At 40.5% G+C, this 24183-nt stretch overlaps 1 protein-coding gene across 1 annotated transcript in view; it reads right to left on the bottom strand.

The window, feature by feature from the left end:
• MED12L (mediator complex subunit 12L) overlaps positions 1–24183 on the bottom strand; it is a 518530-nt gene that overhangs the window by 391225 nt on the left and 103122 nt on the right. The window contains 3 exon segments of the mRNA XM_042780849.1: positions 2905–3174; positions 4045–4155; positions 7075–7244. Of these exon segments, the coding sequence (XP_042636783.1) occupies positions 2905–3174; positions 4045–4155; positions 7075–7244 (551 nt within the window).

The raw sequence follows: 24183 nt of genomic DNA on the forward strand, positions 1-24183 counted from the left end.
GGTCCATTATTATAAAAGTCAAGGAAAGGTTTATCTATGGAAGGAAATTTTCTTTGTTGGTTACCAGGGGTGGGAGGGGAGGGGAGGGAACACTGTTAGATAGGTAGAGATAAGTACTGATTTGGGTGAAGAGAAGGGCAATGTAACAAATGTGAATGATCAGTATGGTGGCATTGAGGAAGAGAAAGACATAGAGAGGGACATGGGAGGTACAGACAACAAAGATGAACCCTTTTGCACATGCAGTACTGCATTGTCAGTGAAGGCAAACATGGGTATACGGGTGGACAGATGGGTGAACAGGCTGAACTATCAGGTATGTCTATGCAGGATCTGGTGTTTACGTTTGTGTGTCAACTTCGCTGGGCCTGGCTGAATGGCTGGGCAACTAAATGTAGTTATTCCCCATGGTGAGATTGGTAATTAACTCCATGGTGGAATCTATTGGCGCAGCTGAGTAGCTTCTTTGGGTATGTGTTCTGTTTCTTGTATATAAGAAAAATCTTTGGGAATGGTCTCTAGCTTATGTCACGCTTGCACCCTGCATGTAGCCATATCATTATTCAGCAACCTGCCATGCTCAGCCAACCTTGATACTTTCAATGGACTTGAATTAATGGCCTGCTGTGTGGTTTGTTAACTGTGGTGGTTATGTTTGTGTGTCAACTTGGCTGGGCCTGGTTGAGTGGCTGGGCAGCTGGTGGTAGTTAGTTATTCCCCATCATGAGACTAGCAAGCCACTCCATGGTGGGATCCACCACAACCAGCTGAGTAGCTGCCTTGGGTATGTGGTCTGCTTCCCGTATATAAGCAGCAGCTTTGGGAATGGTCTCTAGCTTATGGCACGCTTGGATCCTGCATGTAGCCGTGTTGTTGTTCAGCAGCCTGCCATGCTCTGCCGACCTTGGGACTTACAATGGACATGAGTTAATGGCTTGCCGTGTGGTTTGGTAACATCAGGACTGTGCCATTTTATTTGTCAACCCTGGGCTTGTTAGCCTCAGCAGCCAGTAGCTGCCTGAGTGAAGAGATGCCTCTAGCTTCAGTGGGCTGAGAGCAAGAGGCAGAGCTATAGCCCAATGTCGAGGGGCTTTTACACAGCCCCTAGAGCCTGGTACTTTGAACTCAGACTTCTAGCCTCTGGAACTGTAAGAGAATAAACTCCTATTTATTAATGCCGTCCCATTTGTGGTATATTCTTGTCAGAGCAGCACTATATAACCAGAACACAGCACCATGTATAGGGTTGGCAGACAATGTTTCTACAAGTGTATGTTTTGTAAGAATTCTAGGTATATAGTAGAGCTGACAAGGGACAAAGGTGTGGTCATTTCTTGGCCACAGCCAGCTACCCAGAGGGAGTGAGTAGTTGGACCTGTAGGCTTGGGACTATAGTCACAGGGGACACCGAGCTCAATTGACATAACGTATACACAAAACATTGCTCCACATCCTACTTTGGTGAGTCACAACTGGGATCTTAAAAGGTTGCAAGCAGCCATCTAGATGCAATGATAGGTCTCTCCTCATCCAGAGCAAAGAAGAATGAAGAAAATCAAAGATGCATGGAAACAATTAGTCCAAGTGACTGGTACACCAGGCAATCCTCAGCCTATACAACTATTAGACCAGAAGAACTAGATGGTGCCCAGCTACCACTGTCAACCACTTAGAGGGGGATCTATGTAGGAGATCCTGGATAGAGTGAGAGAACAATGTGGAACAAAACTCAGTATCATTAAAAAAAAAAAAAAAAAAAAAGGGATCAGGTTTGCTGGTCTGATAGAGCTTGAATGAATCGTTGAGACTATGGCTCCTATCAGCCCTTCAGGTCTGGAACTGAACCCAGTCTTGTGGCTTCCAGACAAAAGACAGGCATATGAGCTAAACATTTACATCAGGTAGATACACTACTTGGAGAGAATAATCATGATAGAATAGAAGGGCTGTGTATGCACAGAGAGACAGCTCAGGACCAGGAGTACATGGGAGGGAAAGACACAGCAAAGAGGTAACTATGGGGAGGAAGTGAGAGGGGAGCTGTTGCATTGTGGGAAATTTCAGTCAATGTCATCAAACGAAGTATATGTGAGCTGTTGTGTGGAAAATGAATTTGCTCTGTAACTTTCACCCAAATCACAAAAAATAATTAATTAATTAAAAAAGAAAAAGAAAAAGAATACTGCTCACAGAAGTTGTCTTTCCAGAACTATTAACATAGCTGACTTATTCTGTAGATTCCCCAAATAAAGTTTGATCACTGAACTGCTTAATGGTACTAATGAATGACAACCACAGTAACTCTCCTCTGGAGGGGGGCAGCAAGGAGTCTTGGTAGCACAATGGTCAAGCACTCAGTTGCTAACTGAAAGGTCAGTAGTTTGAATCCACCCAGACATGGCAATCTGCTCCCATAAAGATTACAGACTATAAGCCTCATGGGGCAGTCCTTCTCTATCACATGGGGTTGCTGTGAGTTGAAACATTCAACGGCACCTAACAACATAACAGGTGGAGGCAACAAATTTAATCTGAGCTTGATCCCAAATAAGCTGCCAAAAGCTGACTCCCACTCATGGCAACAGCATGTCTATCAGAGAACTGTGCTTTGTAGGGTTTTCAATGGCTGTGATCTTATGGAAGCAGATTCCCAGGTCTGTCTTCTACAGCATCACAGGGTGGATTTGAACCGCCAACCTTTCAGTTAGTAGCCAAGCACAATCCATTTGTGCCACCCAGAGAGCTTGAGCTTGATCCAACATAAATAAATAAAAACTTAAACTTCATCTGTCAATTAGTTGAATGAGAAGAAAAATATTTGTGACATGAAAGCTGAAGATGTTATTCACAACCCCACTATTCACACTGTACTTTAACATAAAATAACAAGGGCCAAGAACTTACCTGCAACATACAACTAAGTCCATAAACCAGGGGACCATGTTGTGCACAGGAAAGAAAATCTGAAAAGGCCAGCTGCACGGGGCTCATGCCAGGGCCGGGGGGGCCCGGGCTGGGTGCCCCAATGCTCGAGGTGTTTGGTCCTATCATCATGTGGGGTGAGTGAGCAGCAAGGAGATTGGGGCTATCACTCAGCAGCAAGGAAAGACGCCGGGCACAAAAGTAGGCAAGACGACGAGACAGGTAGGCCGACTGAACAAACTCATCTGAATACTGAGAAGTAGAAACATACCAGACTTCAGTCACATTTTATGCTCCTGGGTTAATTGGCCATTTTAATATAGACATTTTTCCATTAAAAAATATATATATAAAACACCCCTAACTACTATACAGACAAGTACTATCCAACAGAGAAATAACATGAGCCACATATGTGATTTTACAATTAATTACTAGCAGCCATTAAAAAATAAGAAACAGCCAAAATCAAAAGAATACACATTTTATTTAGCCCAAGATACTGAAAATATTATCATTTCAACATTTAATCAACATAAAACATATTAATGAGCTATTACACATTCATTCTTTCATACCACATCTGAAATCTGATGTGTATTGTACACTTGGAGTACATCTCAGTTTGGACTGGCCACATTTCAAGGACATAGTGGCTACCACTATGTGGCTGTTGTTGCTGGGTGCCATCAAGTTCAAGTTGATTTCAACTCACAGCAACACCACGTGACAGCACAGAACTGCCCCATCAGATTTTCTAGGCTTTTATCTATACAGGAGCAAATCATAAGGTCTTTCTCCCACAGAACCACTAGGTGGTTCAAACTGCCAATCATTCAATTAGCAGCCACGTACTTAACCACTGTGGCACCAGTACTCCTACTCTGTGTCTAATGGGGATGACTTTAAAGTCACGTGGATAAAAATTATGAACGTAGTTGATGTAAAAGATAGTTAAAACTTATTAGTAGCTCCTACCATACATGCATTGTAGCATCAAAGATGTTTTTCCTTCCATTATCAAAAGAAAACTTTTTCTTTTTCACCTCCACTTAGCTAATTATCCTCACCAGACTCATTTATTGCCTATAAATCACTGGCTCAAAATGACATGTACCATACCTGCAGCATTAGTGGTAACAAGAGTTTAAGAAGATCATCATCCATTGGTTTAATTTTTTCTAAAACATCTAGGATCCATGTCAAGTATTCATGTTTTTCTAGCATTCCTTCCTTAAATGAACAAAAAAGAAAAAATACATATGTACATTAATTATGTTAAAACAAAAGCAACTACAATTCTACAAAGAGTACTGTTATAACTACATGTGGTTATGAGTGGTGGTGGTGGTGTTGTTCTCACTGATCAGAGGATAAAATCTAAATGAAACTAAGGACTACTGGTTTTTCTTTGTTTGGTTTGGTAATACACTTTGTTCTAGATTGAAAGAAAAAAAAATCAATTCCCATAAGAAAGGAAATTCAGATGCCTTCACACTCCCAGCCCTTGGACAGATTTCAGAGAAATGTGAGTTCAAGCTCCTGGAAGGAAACTTAGCCAAGAATGGTAATTATAAAGAACAAACAAGCCCATCATATCATCATCTTAACAAGCTGATGAAAATTCCATCAAACCAAGTGTCCCCTTTAATAAATAACCCTTTTCACTATTCTAAAGTGAATCAGAGATTCTATAGCTTACCTGTAAAATATACCTTTAAAAATCAATATAATGACCTAACTGCAATATAAAGAAAAAAAAATGAATTTATGTTAAAATAACATATAAATATTCCAGCATGACTAACTAAAAACCAATATCCATCCCATCTACACACAAATTTCCAAAATATCCCATAAAAATGGTATAAGCCCTGCTGAGACCACTAATCTTGTATAAGCACTAAAAACATTTTCAGTCTATTGCCTTCATATTCATGTATACATACATATAAATACTCTTTGATGATATCTTAGGCATATACCTATTTGATATCATATGTTGTTGTTGCTACGTGTCATCGAGCCATCTCTGACTCATAGTGACCCTACATACAGCAGAATGAAACACTGCCTGGTCCTGTGCCAGCCCCAAGATCCTTGCTATACCTGAGCCCATCATTGTTGCCACTGTGTCAATCCATCCTGTTGAGGGCTTTCCTCTTTTTCATTGATTCCCACTTTACCAAGCATGATATCCTTCTCCAGGGAATGGTCCCTTCTTACAACATGACCAAAGTAGGTCTGGCCATTCTCGCTGCCAAGGAGCATTCCAGCTGCACTTCTTCCAGGACAGATCTGTTATTTCTTTTTGCAGTCCATGGTGCTTTCAGCATTCTGCACCAACACCACAAATCAAAAGCATCAACTCCTCTTCGGTCTTCTTTATTCATTGTCCAGCTCTCAAATGCATATGAGGCAAGTGAATATACCATGGCTTGGGTTAGACACACCTGAATCTTCAAGGAGACATCTTTGCTCTTCAGCACTTGAAAGAGGTCTTTTGCTGCAAATCTGCCCAATGCTATACATCATCTGATATCTTGACTCCTGCTTCCATTAGTGTTGATTGTAGAACCAAGTAATACGAAGTCTTTTGATGACTTCAATCTTTTCTCCATTTGTCATGATGTTGCTTGCTGATCCAGTGTTGAGGATTTCTGTTTTCTTTATATTGAGGTGTAATTCATACTGCAGACTATAGTCTTCAATATTCACCCATAAGTGCTTTGTCATCCTCACTTTCAGCAAGCAAAGTTGTGTAGACAGTGTATCACAGTATCATATATAGTTGTGTATTATGATTCACATATCAAAGAATCTTCATAAATATGATTTCCAATGACTACCTACTAGTCTATCCTAAACATATTTTTGTTTATGCAACCATGTCCATGTTACTGCATGTGTTTATACCAGGGTCAGTTTTATTTTCAAACAAATCTAATTGTTGTTGTTGTTGTTGTTGTTTGCCGTCGAGTCGGCCCCGACTCATAGCGACCCCTCCTTGGGTTTCCGAGGCAGTATCACTACGGAAGTAGGATTGCCCAACCTGCCTTCTGAGGAGTGGCTGGTGGGTTTGAACCGCCAGCCTTCTGGTGAGCAGTCAAGTGCCTTAGGCACTATGCTACCAGAGCTCCTAAATCTAATTGGAAAATTAAAATAATAAATTTTTGAAGATTAACATTAATTTTCAAATTAGATTTATAACTTTAGAACCTGTGTACTATAACAGATACAGATTTCAGTGTTCATACACACACACACATACACACACACATATATATACTTCCAAAAATATTAAGCATGCTGGTACTAAAGAAAATACACTTTTTCAAAGATGCATATTAAAGCCTCAGCTCAGTAAAAGTCATAAAAGCTCAGTGCAGACACAAAACCATCCTCTGCTAAATGGAACCAGGGTTGGTAGGAGTTTTTTTATTGACCTAAAAACTGTGGTCTTCCCAAAAGAACTATGTTTTTTTCTAGTTGGAGCTTCTTCACAAATTATCATTAGGGCCTAAAGAGAAAATTTAGAAATCACACGTCCATTCTGCCTCTCCTCCTCTTCGTTCATGCTAACAAGTACTGAAAGTCTATGCTAGTAATTGAGGCAAATAGCAGCACAAGCGCCCTCTTCTGGTCAAGATGATTTCCATCAGCTTGTCTAGATGAGAGCTTAGTGATTCCTTCCTCAACACTCCTACCCCTTCCCTAGTTCTATTTGCACTTAAATCTTCAGCCAAACCAAATTAAGATGACCTTTCTTTGGAATAACTAAGCTCTAAACAACATGTGCTATGAGACAGGAGGAATCAACACAAAGGTATTTCTGAATAAATACATCTAATTTTGCAAAATACAAGGGCTACAAGGATTATATTTAATAGAGCAATTACAAAGTAATTAATAGCTTTCAAAAGGCTGATGTCATTGAAAGCTGTAGATCCATGTGTACAATAAAGCAGTTGTTAATTCAAGGCAAATGTCTTTTCTTCCATACAAGTCAAGGTGAGAAATGTCAGACTGCTTTCTTTGCATATACTGGTTCATATAATAATACAACTCAATTCCCAGAAAACTGAACTACAAAAAGAATTTTCTCTCTTTTTAAAAGCATTCTACACAGTCTTAGTCTTTTAGAAAGTTTACCTGGAACATGTGAAAGGCCAGCTTTTCATTGTACTCCCACTGCTTCATAGCTTGCTCCACCTCCGGTGGCACAGGCACAAGGCTGTCGCTTGTACTGGAGGCCATGTGGTAAAAGTCAGAAATCTTGGCCAACTGCTCTCGAAGATACCTGGTAGAGATTTGTGTCCACTCTGCATTTAAAACAAAAAGATGATCAGAATTTCTGGATACAGTGTGGTTACTGTGTTACAACTTGGGTTATACTTTTTCTCCCCCTCTGATTCTCTAGGAGTCACTGATGTCAGAAATGGCTCAACACACTTGGCTGCTGAAAGGCTGGAGGTCTGAGGTTACCCAGAAGCACCTTAGAAGAAAGTCTGGTAATCTACCTTCAAAAAAATCAGCCACTGAAAACCCCTTGGAGCACAGATCTACCCTGACACACATGGGATCACCATGAGCCAGAATCAATTTGATGGCAACTGAATCTTTGTTTTTATATTTTCCTGATTATCTTGAGGATGTACTTATTACAAAACAAGTATCTTTTACATGAAAATACTTCTTGCATATGCAAGCACTGTTCAGAAAAGTTTCCCTATCCCAGAGCCCTTAGCAGTGCTCACTGGTATAACAAGTCCTGTCCCACATCAGCCACGTGGAATACTGGCCAGCTCCTCCCTTGTCCTTCTGTGGCCCTCAATCTAGCAGAAAACACGCCCACTCAAACTGGGGCCATCTGGTGATCCTCCATGTTAAACAATAGTTACTATAACAAAAATATTAAAGGCATAAGCAGAACATAGAACAGCAGAGGTGAGCATTTCAAGAAATCTCAGTGCTATGCAAAAAAATTTCAAAATCCCCCAAATGCAGCTCTCTTGGGGTATGATTTTCAGGCTTCAAATTGGGTTTCAAACCTGCCTAATTAAGATCTGTTCTTTTTATCAATCTGAAAGAGTAGTGACATATGCCAAGGGCTGGACCATGAGAGCAGCATTCTGACCTGTGCTCCCCCCAGGAGGCAACAGGGGCACAAGCACAGCACCCCTCTACTGTCAGCCAACATTGGTGGCCTCAGAACTCAATCAAAAAGGGAGGTGAGCCATAAAAGGCAGGAGACTAGAAAAGAAAGGGAAAAGGTAGCATTAAAAAAAAAATCACTAAAATGATTCAAAATGTCTGCCACAGGGGCACAAATTAAATCAGCATGTTGCCTCTGGCAACCATGAGGGATGTGATGCCAACTTTAGCCCATTCCGTGGATAGAAATATAATAATTGCACGCTCACAGCCAAATTTCCCCAAGGATCAGTATGAGTGAAACAGCATTTCAAAAGAAACCATCCTACTGACACACCACCACACAGTGCTGTCTTCCCGTTCCCTCAGCAATAGGTTCTCCTGTCTTCTTATTTTTAAAGAAATCTATTTTGACAAAAGTAAGAGCAGAAACTAAACATCTGTTAGTAATTGAGGTGTTTATGTTTTATTTTTAAAAGTATTGTTAAAATTACTCGACAACTTATCCAGAGATAACTACTATTAAGTTTTCATTTAAACCACTTACTCTGTGTCTTATTTAAAATTCAAATGCATGTGTTAAACTCCAGTAATAAATCAATGCAAAAAAGATGAGCAGATACTAGGTCAGCATTCTGTTTCCAGTTCAATGCCCCCCCAAAAAAAGTGCCACTGATAACAAGATAATGTCATAAAAATTAACCCACTGGCATTAAAGAGGAGAGAGTAAACCTTCAATATATCATCTCTTTGTGCCCCTGTTATGGACTAATAATCTCATGACACTCACTTGGATCAACAAAACAAAATTCCAACCATACAGGCGAGATGCATTTAGCTTAGCTATAATAAGCAAAAACAAAAATAACAAGGATCTAAATCCTAGCTTTTGTATACTGAGCTTTGCTATTAACTCATTCTCAGTATGGTACTATTCTCAATATCCTCACAAAAAAGATATGTCTCAACATCTAAAAATAGCACACACATGCACCCACCCCTACTTTGTCTAGGGCATATTTTCTTTTTGAAATTTTCTTAAAATATAGAAGAAAAGCATGCTCATTATAGAAAATTTATAATACAGATATTTAAAGAAAATAAAAACCATCTGTAATTCCACCATCCTGGAATCATCATTAAGTACTTTGATATATTCTTTCCAATGTTACCTCCTTTATGTGTGCTTGAATCTATATGTAAACATGTACCTTTATAAAACTGCTGAACATACTACCTTGCAGAATTACTAAGCATACTACCCTACTGTCTGAGTGTCTTCTGGGAATCCATAAATACCATCCTCTTAATCCTGTGCTTCAACTGTATGTAATGGAACTGACACTAAGTGGTCCTGTCAATCAGATTCAGAGTTCTCGGACAAGACAGTCTAGAGTGAATCAGAATTAAAAAATACAAGATGCACATAAATAAAATTTTCATTAAAAACTGAAAACAAATAGCAAATGGCCATTAGCAGTGTACTCTTTAGGATTCACAGATACCTCTCAGGCTTAAGGATTACCAATGAGAGGAGTTCAACGGGAAATGGAAGAAAGGCCTGGGAATCTACTTCCAAAAAAATCAGCCATCGGAAGCCATATGGAGCACAGTTCTACACACATGGGTGGGGGTGCCATGAGTTGTAATCAACTCAACAGCAACTGTTTTTGTTCGTTTGTTTTGTTTTAGGGAAGAATAGTGGGAAGATAAGCCTCCTTTAAACTTAGACTGTGGTTCTCAGTCCTGAGAACAAAAAAGAATCACAAGGCAAGCTTTTAGCAAACACCAGTGCCTTAGGGCCCACCCCTACAAATGCTGGTTTAATTGGTCTGGGATGGGGGCCCAGTTTTAGGTGATAAAGAGAGAACAGAAACGGATAAAAAATCATAGGGAAAGGAAGAAAATACGTGTAAAGATATTGAGGCGGCTGCTCTGAGAGTGGAGCAGTTCTAGATTCAGGCAACTCAGAGGATGTGGCCACATCTGTACTTTACTGATGTTGAGCAGTGCTTATGCTCTATGAAGCCATATTATTACCAAGTTCATGAACATGAATGCTATTGGGAGTAGCGTCATGGGTCAGGAGTGAAAATAATGACCAGTCCTTTTGCCAATGCTCTCCCTAGTACCCAAGATCCCAGAGCCACAATTTCATTTTGTTAATGCCTAACCCCAAGGACAGAAGGCCCAATGGGACACAGTGTTTGAGATCATGCAGCCCACTTTACCATTTGAAAGATGCCACACTATAGGCTTGGTCAAGGTCCCACAGTTAAACCAGTAGTACAAAAACAGGTATGAGACAACCCACCACAGTACCTGGAAAATACAAATAAACACATTATACCAAAAACTCACTGTCATCAAGTTGAATCCAACTCACAGCAACCCCTCCTTGGATTTCTGAGACAGTATCCCACCAGCCACTCCTCAAAAGGAAGACTGGATAATCTACTTCCATAGTGATACTGCCTTGGAAATCCAAGGAGGGGTCGCTATGAGTCGGATCTCACTCGACAGCAGTGGGTATCTGTACAGAAGTAGATTGCCTACTATTCCTTCTGCAGAGTGGCTGTTGGGTTTGAACCACAAGCCTTCTGGTTAGCAGTCAAATGTCCTAGGCACTTCATACTAAGTCATGTTAAGGAAGATCCTTCCCGGTCTAGAATGCTTGTGGTATTAGTAAGAGAGCTGGGAGCACAGTGGAGGAGAGGAAGATCCTCTCTGCAGGCAAACACAGGCATGCCAGCTGCAGCAAGGCTCAATGGAGACAATGCCCTGGCAGCATGACAGCATCAGAGAAACAACACAGGGAAGTCTTCAGTGGTACTGGTAGGAAAGGTTTTGAAAGAAGGTAGCTCTGGCTATCCTAGAAGACAGAGTAGAAATGTCCCATGGGGTTTCCAGGGCCATAAATCTTTATGGAAGCAGACTGCTGGTGGGTTCAAACCACTGATCTTTTGATCAGCTGAGCCTTAACCACTGTGACACCAAACCTCCTCCAAATTCCTTAGCTAGGAACTAAAATCATTTCAAACCCTATATACCATTACTTACTTGCCTATCTACTAATTCAAGCTGCCTTCTCCTTGACATGCATGTTTATAGTATTCTCTCTATCTAGAATGCCTTCTGCACACACCTGGACCCACCTGTGGAAATTTTTCTGGGCCCAATACTAATGTCACATCTAATATGTAACCTTCTCTAGTCTCTGGACACCACCCTACCACCTACTGGCAATTTCTCTCCCTTCTCTAACCACCACAAGGACATTTATCAGGATTTCCTCCTCCCTTTCATCCACATAATGGCATGCCATCTTCTATACAGTCAACAGCTAAGTATGCCTTGAATCAGTGTAACAAAAGGTCCTCCCAACGTAACCATCATATCTAGTCCCCCCTCACACACACACAATTATTCTGGTTCCCAAATGTTCATACAAACTCCTTCACTGTTTCAGTTCAATCACTTCATTCTTAGTGCTCAAACTCTGCTATGGCGAAAAGGCCTACAAATTCCCTTTCTAATATACTTTGCCTTAATTGTAAATACTAATTCACCTACAAGCACTAGTTAATCAATGTACTAGAAAAAGCTCTGCAAAAGCTGGATTTTCCATTTTTTCAAATAAACGCATTATGTTTATGCACACACACACACACACAGAGAGCAGTTCCTGGTTGGCTCAAACAGTTAACGGGCTTGGCTGCTAATCAAAAGTTTTGGAGGTTCAAGTCCAACCAGAGATGCCTCAGAAAAAAGGCCTCGCAATCTACTGTTGAAAAATCAGCCACTAAAACTCCATGGCTGGCGGTTCAAACCCACCAGCCACTCCTCGGAAGGAAGGTTGGGCAATCCTACTTCCGTAGTGATACTGCCTCGGAAACCCAAGGAGGGGTTGCTATGAGTCGGGGCCGACTCGACGGCAAACAACAACAACAAAACCCCCATGGAGTACAGTTCTACTCTGACACACACGGAGTCCCCACAAGTCAAAGTCAACTGGATGGCAACTGGTCCTGGAGATACGTGTGTGTGTGTGTGTGTGTGTGTACACAGAAAACCTTTGCATTTTTGATGGTTCATTTTCCTAGCTATGTTTTTTTTCTTTTTCCTTTTATCAAAGTTAAAGGGAATTCAGTGTCTGAATAGAATATAACAGATTTTTTTTTTTAAAGTCCAACCAAGCCCAGAGATGAAGGAATGCATCTTTCCTTGATACAGGACTTTAAGTCAGAGATGAAGGGCTCCCTAGTGGAGAAATCTATTTCCTTGAAAATTCTTCCTTAGGCTACAGCGTTATGATAAAAAAAATTCTTGCCTCTCCACAGTGAGAACAGCCTGCTTCTCAAAACTGCAGGACTTAAGAGGATTTAACCAGCCTGACTTTGGTGCAGATTGAATGAGAAAAAAAGCAACTTTAGTACATGTAAGTTGATCCCCACTCCATTTCGTAACACCTGACAAAAATGACTGAAATATTTTCCACCATTTTCTTCACATGTCCTGTTGTTAAAACACTTTCTTGATCAAAGGAGACCATCAACAAAGTAAAAAAGACAACCCATATGTGATGGTTAATACATGTGACAACTTGGTTAGGTTATAATTCTCAATGATTTGGCAGACACTATATATCACCTCACATTTTATGATCGGAAGTGAGCAACCACAGTGAGTTGGGAGAAGAGCTTCCTTGGGGATATGGCCTGCATCCCTGATATAACCATATGTTCTGGCAAAGTCCACTCTCTCTTGATTCTTTATTCATCTCATCATCCTCTGACCTCCATTCTTGGGACATGAGAAGTCTTCAGCCTGCTGCCTAATCTGCAGATTTTTGGTTCGTCAGCCCTTACAGCCACATGAATCAGGAGAAGCCCCCAGCCTTCTGTCTGACTCACAGACTTGGGACTTGGCAGGCCCCATATTTGTGTTAGCCATTTCCTTGGAATAAACCTCTCTCTATATATGTTATATATAGGCCTCACTGGTTTTGTTCCTCTAGAAAACCCAACCTGAGCCACTACAAACCAAAACCAAACTAAATTCACTGCTATCAAGTCAATTCTGACTCCACAGGATTTCCAAGGTTGTACATCTTGACAGAAGCAGACTGCCTCATCTTTCTTCCATGGAGCAACTGATGGGTTCGAACCACCAACCTTGTGGTTAGCAGCCAAACACCTTAACCAATGCACCACCAGAGCTTTTTAGCCACTACTAAATTAGAAAATAAATATTTAAAAATCATGTATCTGATAAAAACTCAGTATCTTTAGCCAAAATAAAGCCAGAAGCTGATTGTGGAACAGACCATAAACTGCTCATTTGCAAGTTCAAGTTGAAGTTGAAGACAATTAAAAACAAGTCCATAAGAGCCAAAATAGGATCTTGAATATATCCCTCCTGAATCTGGAGACCATCTAAAGAAGAGATTTGATGCACTGAACATCAATGACCAAAAACCAGAAGAATTGTGGGATGACATCAAGAACATCATCCATGAAACAAAAGGTCATTAAAAAGATAGAAAAGGAAGAAAAGACCAAAATGGATGTCAGAGGAAACTCTGAAACTTGCCCTTGAATGGATAGTAGCTAAAGCAAATGGGAGAATCGACAGGATAAAAGAGCTGAATGGAAGATTTCAAAGAGCAGCTCAAACAGACAAAGCCAATTACTGTAACGAAATGTGCAAAGACCTGGAGTTAGAAAAGCAAAAGGGAAGAAAATGCTTGGCATTTCTCAAGCTGAAAAGAACTGAAGAAAAAATTTAAGCCTCAAATTGCAATACTGAAAGATTCCATGGGCAGTATGTTGAATGATGCAGGGAACATCAAAAGAAGATGGATGGGATACACAGCATTAGTATAACAAAGAGAAACGGTAGATGATCATCCATTTCAGGAGGTGGCATATGATCAAGAACCAATGGTACTAAAGGAAGAAGTCGAATCTGCACTAAAGGAATTGGCAATAAACAAGGCTCTGGGAATTGATGAAATACCCACTGAGATGTTTCAACTGCACTGGAGGCACTCACTCAGCTATGCCAAGAAATCTGGAAGACAGCTACCTGGCTAACTAACTGGAAGAGATTCATATTTGTACACATTCCAAAGAAAGGTGATCCCACAGAATGTGGAAATTATCTAACAATATCATTGATACCCACACACAAGTAAAATCTTACTGAAGATAATTCAAAAACAGTTGCAGCAGTATATTGACAGAGAACTTCCAGAGGTGCAAGCTGGATTCAAAAGGGCACGTGGAGCAAGGGATATCATAGCTGATGTCAGATGGATCTTGGCTCAAAGCAAAGAATACCAGAAAGATGTTTACTTGTGTTTTATTGACTATGCAAAGGCATTCTATTGTATGGATCATAACAAATTATGGATAACACTGAGAAGAATGGGAATTCCAGAACACTTAATTGTACTCATGAGAAACCTGCACATAGACCAGGAGGCTGTCATCCGAACAGAACAAGGGGATACTGCATGGTTTAAAATCAGGAAGGGAATACATCAGGGTTATATCCTTTCACCATACTTATTAAATCTGTATGCAGAGCAAATAATCCAAAGCGTATTATATGAAGAAGAACATGGTATCAGGATTGGAGAAAGGCTTATTAACAACCTACAATATGTAGATGACCCAACTTCACTTGCTGAAAGTGAGGATGACTTAGAGCACTAACTGATGAACATTAAAGACTACAGTCTATAGTATGGATTACATGTCAATATAAAAAAAATTAAAAATCCTCACAACTGGACCAATAAGCAGCATCACGACAGATGGGGAAAAGATTGAAGTTGTCAAAAACTTCATATTACTTGGTTATACAATCAACACCAATGGAATCAGCAGTTAAGACATCAAAAGACGTATTGCATTGGGCAAATCTGCTTCAAAAGACCTCTTTCAAGTACTGAAGAACAAAGATCTCTCCTTGAAGACTAAAATGTGCCGAACCCAAGCCATGGTATTTTCAATCACCTCATATGCATGTGAGAGCTGAATAATAAATAAGGAAGATCTAAGAAGAGTTGATGCTTTTGAGTTGTGCTGCTGGCGAAGAATGCTGAAAGTACCGTGGACTGCTAAAAGAAATAACAAATCTATCCTGGAAGAAGTGCAGCCAGAATGCTCCTTGGACGCGAGGCCAGACTTTGTCTCACCTATTTTGGTCATGTTGTCTGAAGGGGCCATTCTCTGGAGAATGATACCATGCTTTGTAAATTGGAGGGTCAACAAAAGGGGGGAAGGCTCTCAACAAGATGGATTGACATGGTCACTGCAGAGATGGGCTCCAGTATAATAGGGATCATGAGGCTAGCACAAGACTGGGTAGTATTTCATTCTATTGTATATAAGGTTGCTATGAGTCAGAGGTGACTCGATGGCACATAACAACAACAACAACAACATACCTGATAAAAGTCTCAGATCTAAAATATATCATGAACTATTACATTCAATAATAAATAAACAAGTAACTCAATTTAAAAATGGGTAAAGGATCTGAACAGACATTTCTCCAAAGAAGATACACAAATGGCCAGTAAGCACATGAAAAGATACTCAACATCATTAGCCATTAGGAAACTGCAAATCAAAACCACAGTGATACCACGTCATACCTACTAGGATGGCTATGAAAAAGACAGATAAGGATAAACACTAACAAAAACGTGAAGAAATTGAAATCCTCATACATTGTTAATAGGGATGTAAAACTGCAGCCACTATGGAAAACAGTCTGGCAGTTCCTAAAAAAAAAACTTAAACAGAATTACCAGGGGATCCAGCAATTAAACTTCTGGATATATATACAAGAGAAACAAAAACATATACCCCCGACACACACACACACACACACAAAAAAAACTGTACTCAAATGTTCATAGCAACATGAGTCCTAACAGTCAAAAAAAAAGGAAACAATCCTTCAACTGATTAATGTATATATAAAGTGTGGTATGTATATCCAAACAGTGGAATATTATCCATCCATAAAAAGAAATGAAGTAATGGCATATGCTACAATATGGAAGAACCTTGAAAACATTATGCTGAGTGAAAAAAAGACAGTCACAAAGAATCTTGTATTATATGATTTAATTTACACGAAATGTCCAGAACAGACAAATCGATAGAGACAGAAAGTACACTGGTAGTTGCCTACCTCTGTAGGGAGTGACAGTTAATGGATACAGGACTTAGTTTAGAGATGAAAAAATGTTCTGTAATTGTGATGATGGTATAACAACTCTGTAAACATACTAAAAATCATTGAGATGTACACTTTAAATGGGTGAATCCTATGATATATGGATTATACCTCAATAAAGCTAGTATATATTTTTAAAATGTGTTTTCTTGAGATACTCTACTACCAAAAAGAAATCATCTGTATTTCATGAGATAAAACTATTCCATGGTGATAAAAAATAAAAAAGCCAAACCTACTGCCATCGAGTTGATTTCAACTCATAGTGACCACCACTGGGTTTCCAAGTCAGTAAATCTTATGGAAGTAGACTGCCCAGTCTTCATTTTGCAGAGTGGCTGGTGGGTTAGAACTGCCAACATTCTGGTTAGCAGTCAAATGCCTTAGACGCTGCATCACCAGAGCTCCTTACTCTGATAAGTAACTCATTATGAAATAATATAAATTTGGGGTAGAGTGAGAGGCAGAAATAAGAATGCCTATGAGTTAATGGTAAGAAGCCCTGGCACCAGAACAGTTAAGCACTCAGCTGCTAACCAAAAGGTCAGTGATTTAAACCCACCAGCTGCTCCACAGGAAAAATGATCTGGCAATCTGCTCCCATAAAGATCAAGAAACTCTATGGGGCAGCTCTACTCTGTCATATAGGGTCACTCAAAGTCAGAATCAACTCGATGGCAGTAGGTTTGGTTTGGGGTTTGGACATGCCAGAAATAACAGAGGTCTAAGCTACAAAGATGAGGAAATAGCAGATCCTACCTGAGACAATTTACCTTCAAGGTAAGGAAATACACATGGACCCAGATATTCACATCAATGAGATCAGTGCTCTGACATGCCACAGGTCACAGGAAAGGGCACGTTAGCAGAGTCTTAGTAAAGGTACAAAGGAGTTCCACAGAGAAAAAGAACGGTGTCACATTTCAGGCAATGATAACAGCAAGGCAGTAGGGGGAGAAAGAGTTGCTGGTGAGGCAAAGAAAGTCACCAGGGGCCAGAAGTCCTCAACTGTTAGTGCAGAAACGGTTCACCAGGGGGCGCTGGTTAAACATACAGACTTCGCTCTAGCTCTAGAGATTTCACTCTAGGTCTAAAGTGGGGTCCACACTAAAAAAAACCAAACCTACTGCCATCGAGCCAATTCCAGCTCACAGCAGCCCTATAGGATTTATAACCAGCAGTCCAGATGAATCGGTCTCAAGTAACTGAAAGGCTATGGAGTTTGGGCTTTTATCACAAACGATAAAAAGCCACTGAAGGGTTTTAAGCAAGGAAATGACAAAATCAGATATGTAAATTAAGACTATCTCTAGGGGAGGTGGCTGAGGTAGAATAATCAATTGATGTTGGAGGCGAAGGAAAAAGATTTCTGAGAGAGATGGCTGAGTGAATCATGGTGCCATCAATTGTGATGTAGACGAGAAAGTGAGCTGAGCAGGGGACTGAAGGGACTGAGTTCAGTTTGCTTTTAATTAACTTTTTGTTTAAATTACACTTTTTATTTTGAGGTAACTGGAGGTTCACATGCAGTTCTAAGAAATAATGAAAAGCCCATGTGCTTAAGGCACTTGACTGCTAACCTGAAGGCTGGCGGTTCAAACCCACCAGACACTCCTCAGAAGGAAGGTTGGGCAATCTACTTCCGTAGTGATACTGCCTCAGAAATACAAGGGGGAGTCACTATGAGTTGGGTCCGATTTGACAGCACGTAACAGGCACATAACAACAACGACGATAATCCTTTACCCAGTTTTCCTCAATGGAAACATCTTGTAAAACTAACACAATACTGTTGTTGTTGCCTAAGTCAAGCCAGCCCCCAGCTCATGGTGATCCCGTGCACACTGTGATCCATATGATTTTCACTGACTGACTTTTTTTTTCTTCTTAGTCTTAGTCTAGAAGTTCTGCTGAAATATGCTCAGCATCACAGCAACACACAAGCTGACAGAACAGTGGTGCCTGTACCAGGAAAAGAACCTGGATCTCTCAGACGGAAGGCAAGAATTTTACTACTAAACTACCACTTCTCCCATATAGTACAATATTACAACCACAATACTGACATTGATAAAATCCACTCATCTTATTCAGGATTCCCCAGGTTTGAGTTCAGTTTTAAATATGCTGAATTTGAGGTATAAAGATATAGTCATGGAAAAATATGTTAGGAGGCAGACGGATACACAAATATGAGGCTTAGTTGCGGGGGCAGGTAAGACTAAAAACACAGGTAGGGGACCATGACTATATATGATCATTCAGCCACAGGCATGAATGTAGATGCCTCAAGAACATGTTTATGATAACAGAGGTACCCAGCAGACACAGTCCCAGGCACAGAGAAGTTCATTCTGCAGAGTAACAATATTGGTTGCACATTCACTAAGGACCTAGACCTCTTCCAAGCTCTTTGCAAGCATTAATTCACTTGGTGGTAATGAAGAGCAAGATTCTGGAGCCTCATTCCTGCCCTGGCCCTAACCACCTGCTAGTTTTGGGGCCTTAGGCAAGTCACTAAGCCTCTGGGTGCCTCAGTTACTTGTCTGTAAATTAGGGCTAATAAGTGTACTTAGCTGATAGGGTTATTTTAAAAATTAAATGAGATATTTAGAACTGCTTAGAACTGTGACTGCCAATAGTATATGTGTCCAGAAACATATAAGCTTTTTAGGCCAAGCAGAGAGGAAGTCACAGAAGGAGAGGAAATTGCCTTAGATGAAAGTAGGATCTCTCTGGCCAAAACTGGAGAAGGCAGACAAGAACTGGCTGTCACAGATAAGTTTGCACATGTGCATGGTGTGGGCGCAGAATAAGGCAGGTAGCTACCCTCTGCCACCCAATGGACAGAGTCTGTTTCCCCTATGAAGTTCAAGGAGGAGACAGTGAGGCAAGGAAGCTGAGGAGAGTGGTGAAGGTTTGTCCAGTTGCTATGAGCAACAGGCACTCTACCCAAGGAATGAATAAGATCACTGAGGAAGAAGGGGCAATACCTCAAAAAAAAAAAAAAAAAAAGATAGGGGACATTACAAGGAAATATATAATTAATTGGACAACTGTGCAATAGATAGTTAATGCTTAAAGGTGTCACAGTAAAGAGACCAAAACAGCCAAAGTAGGAAACAGGAGGAGGCTAAGGTCTCAGGCAGAGAAACAAACAAAAGGAAAGATGGTATGACAAGAGAGGGCCTGACATGAGCAAAAAAGACTTGTATCCAAAAGCTGTACAAAAACTCCTAACTGCACCTTTCCTCCTTTCATGTTGCTGTGCAGTATCTGTACCTGAAAGGAACAGCACTTGGTACTTTTCTTGGTTTTCCCCCTTGCTGCAGGTCTCCAATTCTCCCGTTCTAATGTAAACATGCTAACTGTTGCACTGGGGATTTTTTCCAGTTATACTTTTTCTCTATCAACCTCATACACACATCTCAAGCTAAGGTGAGTAGTGACCACAGAATCCAAATTTAGTCCCTAAACAAGAATTTCTCATTCAACACATCAATCATACGACCAACTTCTTTCCACAACGGCAGCTTTGGGGGTTTCCTCCTACAGAGGGACACACTCTGAACAGCTGCCACAAAAGGCTCAACTCCTTTTCATGGGCAGGAGATAGCTGTTGAAATTTCATGTTATAATTATCAAATCTTTCCAGATATCTCTATGTATGTTGAGTGAGCAACAGCCTTGGTCATCATTACATATTCCTATCATGGAATAACAGGAGTATTATTTTTACAAATTTTAAAACGGTGCATTTAATTAACCCCTTGGGAGATGTCCCCACAGCCATCCACATCTGAGACCAAGCCACAGCTTTTATTGCCCCAGGAGAGGAAGGCTATCACAAGACAATACATTTATCCTTAGCAACAAGACCACAGTGCTGCTTCTCAGCATGGAGAACATGGCTCTGTGCACTAATAAGCCAGACTATGGGGCAGTTTCACCTACTTTGGTCATGCTGTCAGAAGGACCATTCCCTGGAGAAGGATATCATGCTTGGTAAAGTAGAGGGTCAGCAAAAAAGGGGAAGACTCTGAACAAGACGGATTGACACAGTAGCTGCAACGATGGGCTCAAGCATAGCAAGGATTGTGAGGATGGCACAGGACCGGGCAGGGTGTCGTTCTGTTGTATATAAGGTCACTAGGAGTCAGAGCTCACTCGGCACCTAAGAACAACAACAAGGGGTAGCGTGCTCTCTTTGAGAGAAGAGATCTGGGGAATAAAGGGAAAGGCCTCTCCTAAGGATCTGAGTGAAAAAAGAAGAGAAAAAGGGAGGAGTGGCACTGGGGAAAGACATTTCCTGCCAACTCCCCAAGTTCAGGCATCAGACCTACTTAAAATTAACTGTACTGCACATTTCATTACCCTCACTCCTCTCTCAGTTTCTGCTATAGAACAGGTGGGAGAAAGCCCCAGTTAAAACAACAAAACTATGTTTTATTTTTTCACTTTGCATCAGTTGTGGTTTGGGTAAAATTTCAACAGTGAAGGCAGCACTGTGTTTATTACTTGGGTCTTAAATGCATTTGCTGCAAAGTTTGTATTTATAAACTACCTTTAGATGGCTACCAGTCTTTCCTTAGGATGTGAACACCAAATACTACAGACATTGCACTTCCAGATAACCTTGTAAAACAATGCTAGACCAAAGCTCTAAACACACAAAGTATCCAACACCAGTATCTTCTCCTCTGGAAATTACCCCTGTTTTATTATTCTGGGGACCAAAGACGAAAGCTGATGAATGAAATATTCATTTAATTAAACCTATTCACTTTAGCTGTGTTACTCTCACAAAGACATTCCAAGTAATACTTTATTTGGCCAGTAGCTAACTGTGTTTTATATCCCATCAATGTATTCTTTATATATTTTGACTCCAAAATAACAGAATGTTGAATCTGACTAAGGAGGCCCTTCATTCTAGGGATTTTACTTGGAAGATTATACACACACGTTTGTCTGAAAATGACTGTGAAACTTAAAGCACTTTTTTCAATTGAAAAAAAAAAAAAAGGTTTTTATTCATCACAGGATTAAAATTCCAGTACACTTACCAAAAGAAAAGACCTGGTTTTATAAATAAGTCATTAAAAGGTTAGTAGCTTAGAGGCATTTGAAAAGCCCAGTATAGGAAAAGCACCAATTTATTTAAAGGGACACACACATACGAAACAATTTATCACAGAGGGGACAGAACAAACTGGTAACAATTACTGTGTCTAAAGCCCGTAACAAGAAATCCAGGAGATAGTGTGATAAAGGACAGTGTGATGGAAAGGAGCCAATTTATATATTCTTAAGTCACACAAAAAGTAGGTGTTTTTGTTTTTTCTAACCCTTTAACGTCTTTTATTTAAGCAATAGATCTTCAAGATGCGACACAATAAAAACTCATTAAACTCAAAACTTTCTGACATGATCATTACACTTCCTCCCAATCCAACTCCCCGGACCACCAGCCACCTCACACAGTTGACCCTCATTGGATATGAGTAGCTTGGATAGTCTGTAAAGCAAACAGGACCCAGAAACCAAGTCCAGGATAGAATTTCCCCTTCTTCCACATTCCACGTGTCCCTGGCAAACTTGTATTAACCCCTGTGGATTTTCTCACCCAAATTTGTAAACTAGAAATAGCCAGCTACTTCAGAGGGTTTTTCTGAGGACAGGAACAAATGAGAATACATACAACCAATCCATAAACTGCAAAAACTTCTAACAAATAGGTATTTTTGGTTTAAGTGGAAAGAGACATACATATATACTAATATCCATGAAGATTAAAGAACTAAAGAACAGAAAATAATTTAATCAAGATTTTCACTAAAAGTTTTATCACAGAAGAGCAAATCAAGCAGGAGTCAATCTTTATTAAGACTAACGAGACAAAAAATGATGAATGACAACAGAAAATGCTCAGCTCTCTTTCATCTCCCACCAAGATCTTACACACTTCCCCATCTTCCTGTTCTCTTAACATTCCCCTCATAATTATGAGTAGGTCTAGTTTACCTTTCACTACAAAGAGAAATTGGAAAATACATAAAAAAACAAAAATTGCATTAACTAGACACAGTAGGGAGCTCTAGTAGCATAGTGCCTAAGGCACTTGACTGCTAACCAGAAGGCTGGCGGTTCAAACCCATCAGCCACTCCTCGGAAGGAAGATGGGGCAATCTACTTCCATAGTGATACTGCCTCGGAAACCCAAGGAGGGATCACTATGAGTCGTGTCCGACTTGATAGCACATAACAACAACAACAACAGACATCAGTAAGAGGTTATGTATAGCTCAACACAGATACATATGGTTACATACACCCAAAACCAACTGCCACCAAGTTGATCCAACTTTTGGTGACCCTGTAGGACAGAGTAGAATTGTCCCCACAGGGTTCCCAAGGCTATAAATCCTTACAAAAGCAAACTGGCATATTTATCTCCCAATGATTATATACAGAAATACTTATATATGTGCATATAATGCATAAACGAGCTCTGTAGTACAGTGCCTAAGGCATCTGACTGCTCACCAGAAGGCTGGTGTTTCGAACCCAGCAGCCACTCCACAGAAGGAAGACTGGGCAATCTACTTCCACAAAGATTTACCACCTTAGAAACCCAGTGGAGGTCGCTATAAGTCAGAATCAACTCGACAGCAGTGAGTTTGGTTTTATATATACATAGGATAGTATGCACACATACATTTCCTTGCTGTATCAACTACAAGAACCGAGAATGACACTCTAGAAGCAATGAGTACGCCTGGCACCCACATCTTGGTTTCTAATATCATTCTCCAATAAAAGGAACTAGGGCTCTGTCTTAGTTCTCTAGTACTGCTATAACAGAAACACCACAAGTGGATGGCTTTTACAGATAGAAATTTATTCTCTTGCAGAACACGTGTGTGCAATGGTTGTATCTTTTCACCATCCTTATTCAATCTGTAAACTGAGCAAATAAACCGAGAAGCTGTACTATATGAAGAACACAGCACCAGGATAAGAGAAGACTCATTAACAACCTGCAATATGCAGATCACACAACCTTGCTTTCTGAAAGTGAAGATCTGAAGCACTTACTAATGAAGATAGATCATAGACTACAGCCTACGGTATGGATTACACCTCAACATGTTGTTGTTGTTGTTGTTATGTGACGTCGAGTTGGACCTGACTCATAGCGACCCCTCCTTGGGTTTCCGAGGCAGTATCACTATGCAAGTAGATTGCCCCATCTTCCTTCCGAGAAGTGGCTGATAGGTTTGAACCGCCAGCCTCCTGGTTAGCAGTCAAGTGGCTTAGGCACTATGCTACCAGAGTTCCCACACCTCAACCTAATGAAAAACAAAGCCTGGACTAAAAAGCAACATCATGATAAGGGGAGAAAAGACTGAAGTCATCAAGGATTTCACTTACATGTATCCACAATCAGGCCCCAAGGGACGAGCAGTCAAGAAAGCAAATGGCACATTGCACTGGGCAAATCTGCTGCAAAAGACTGCTTGAAAGCTTTAAAGAGCAAAGGTGTCACTTTAAAGAATAAGATGCACAGGGTTCCAGCAAGATGGCGGACTAGGCAGAAGGACTGAACAGACCCTCTTCAACAAAGAAAAGGGAAACCAACTAACACAGACACAGAAGATAATCTGGACCCCTGAGCCTTGAAGGGAAGGATACAAAAGTGGACTAAACCCCAACTAGCAGAAGAATTTGCATGAAAATACCAAAAAAGGAGACACACTGAGCTGCAGTCTGGCAGTAGCCTGAGCGACCCTGACGGCACAGACGACAAGGCTTGGAGATTCCGGAGTGGTGGTAGGACCTAAGAATTAA

Source organism: Orycteropus afer, unplaced genomic scaffold, assembly GCF_000298275.1.
Source record: "Orycteropus afer afer isolate SDZICR_OR568_19922 unplaced genomic scaffold, OryAfe1.0 scaffold00066, whole genome shotgun sequence".
Lineage (NCBI taxonomy): Eukaryota > Metazoa > Chordata > Mammalia > Tubulidentata > Orycteropodidae > Orycteropus > Orycteropus afer.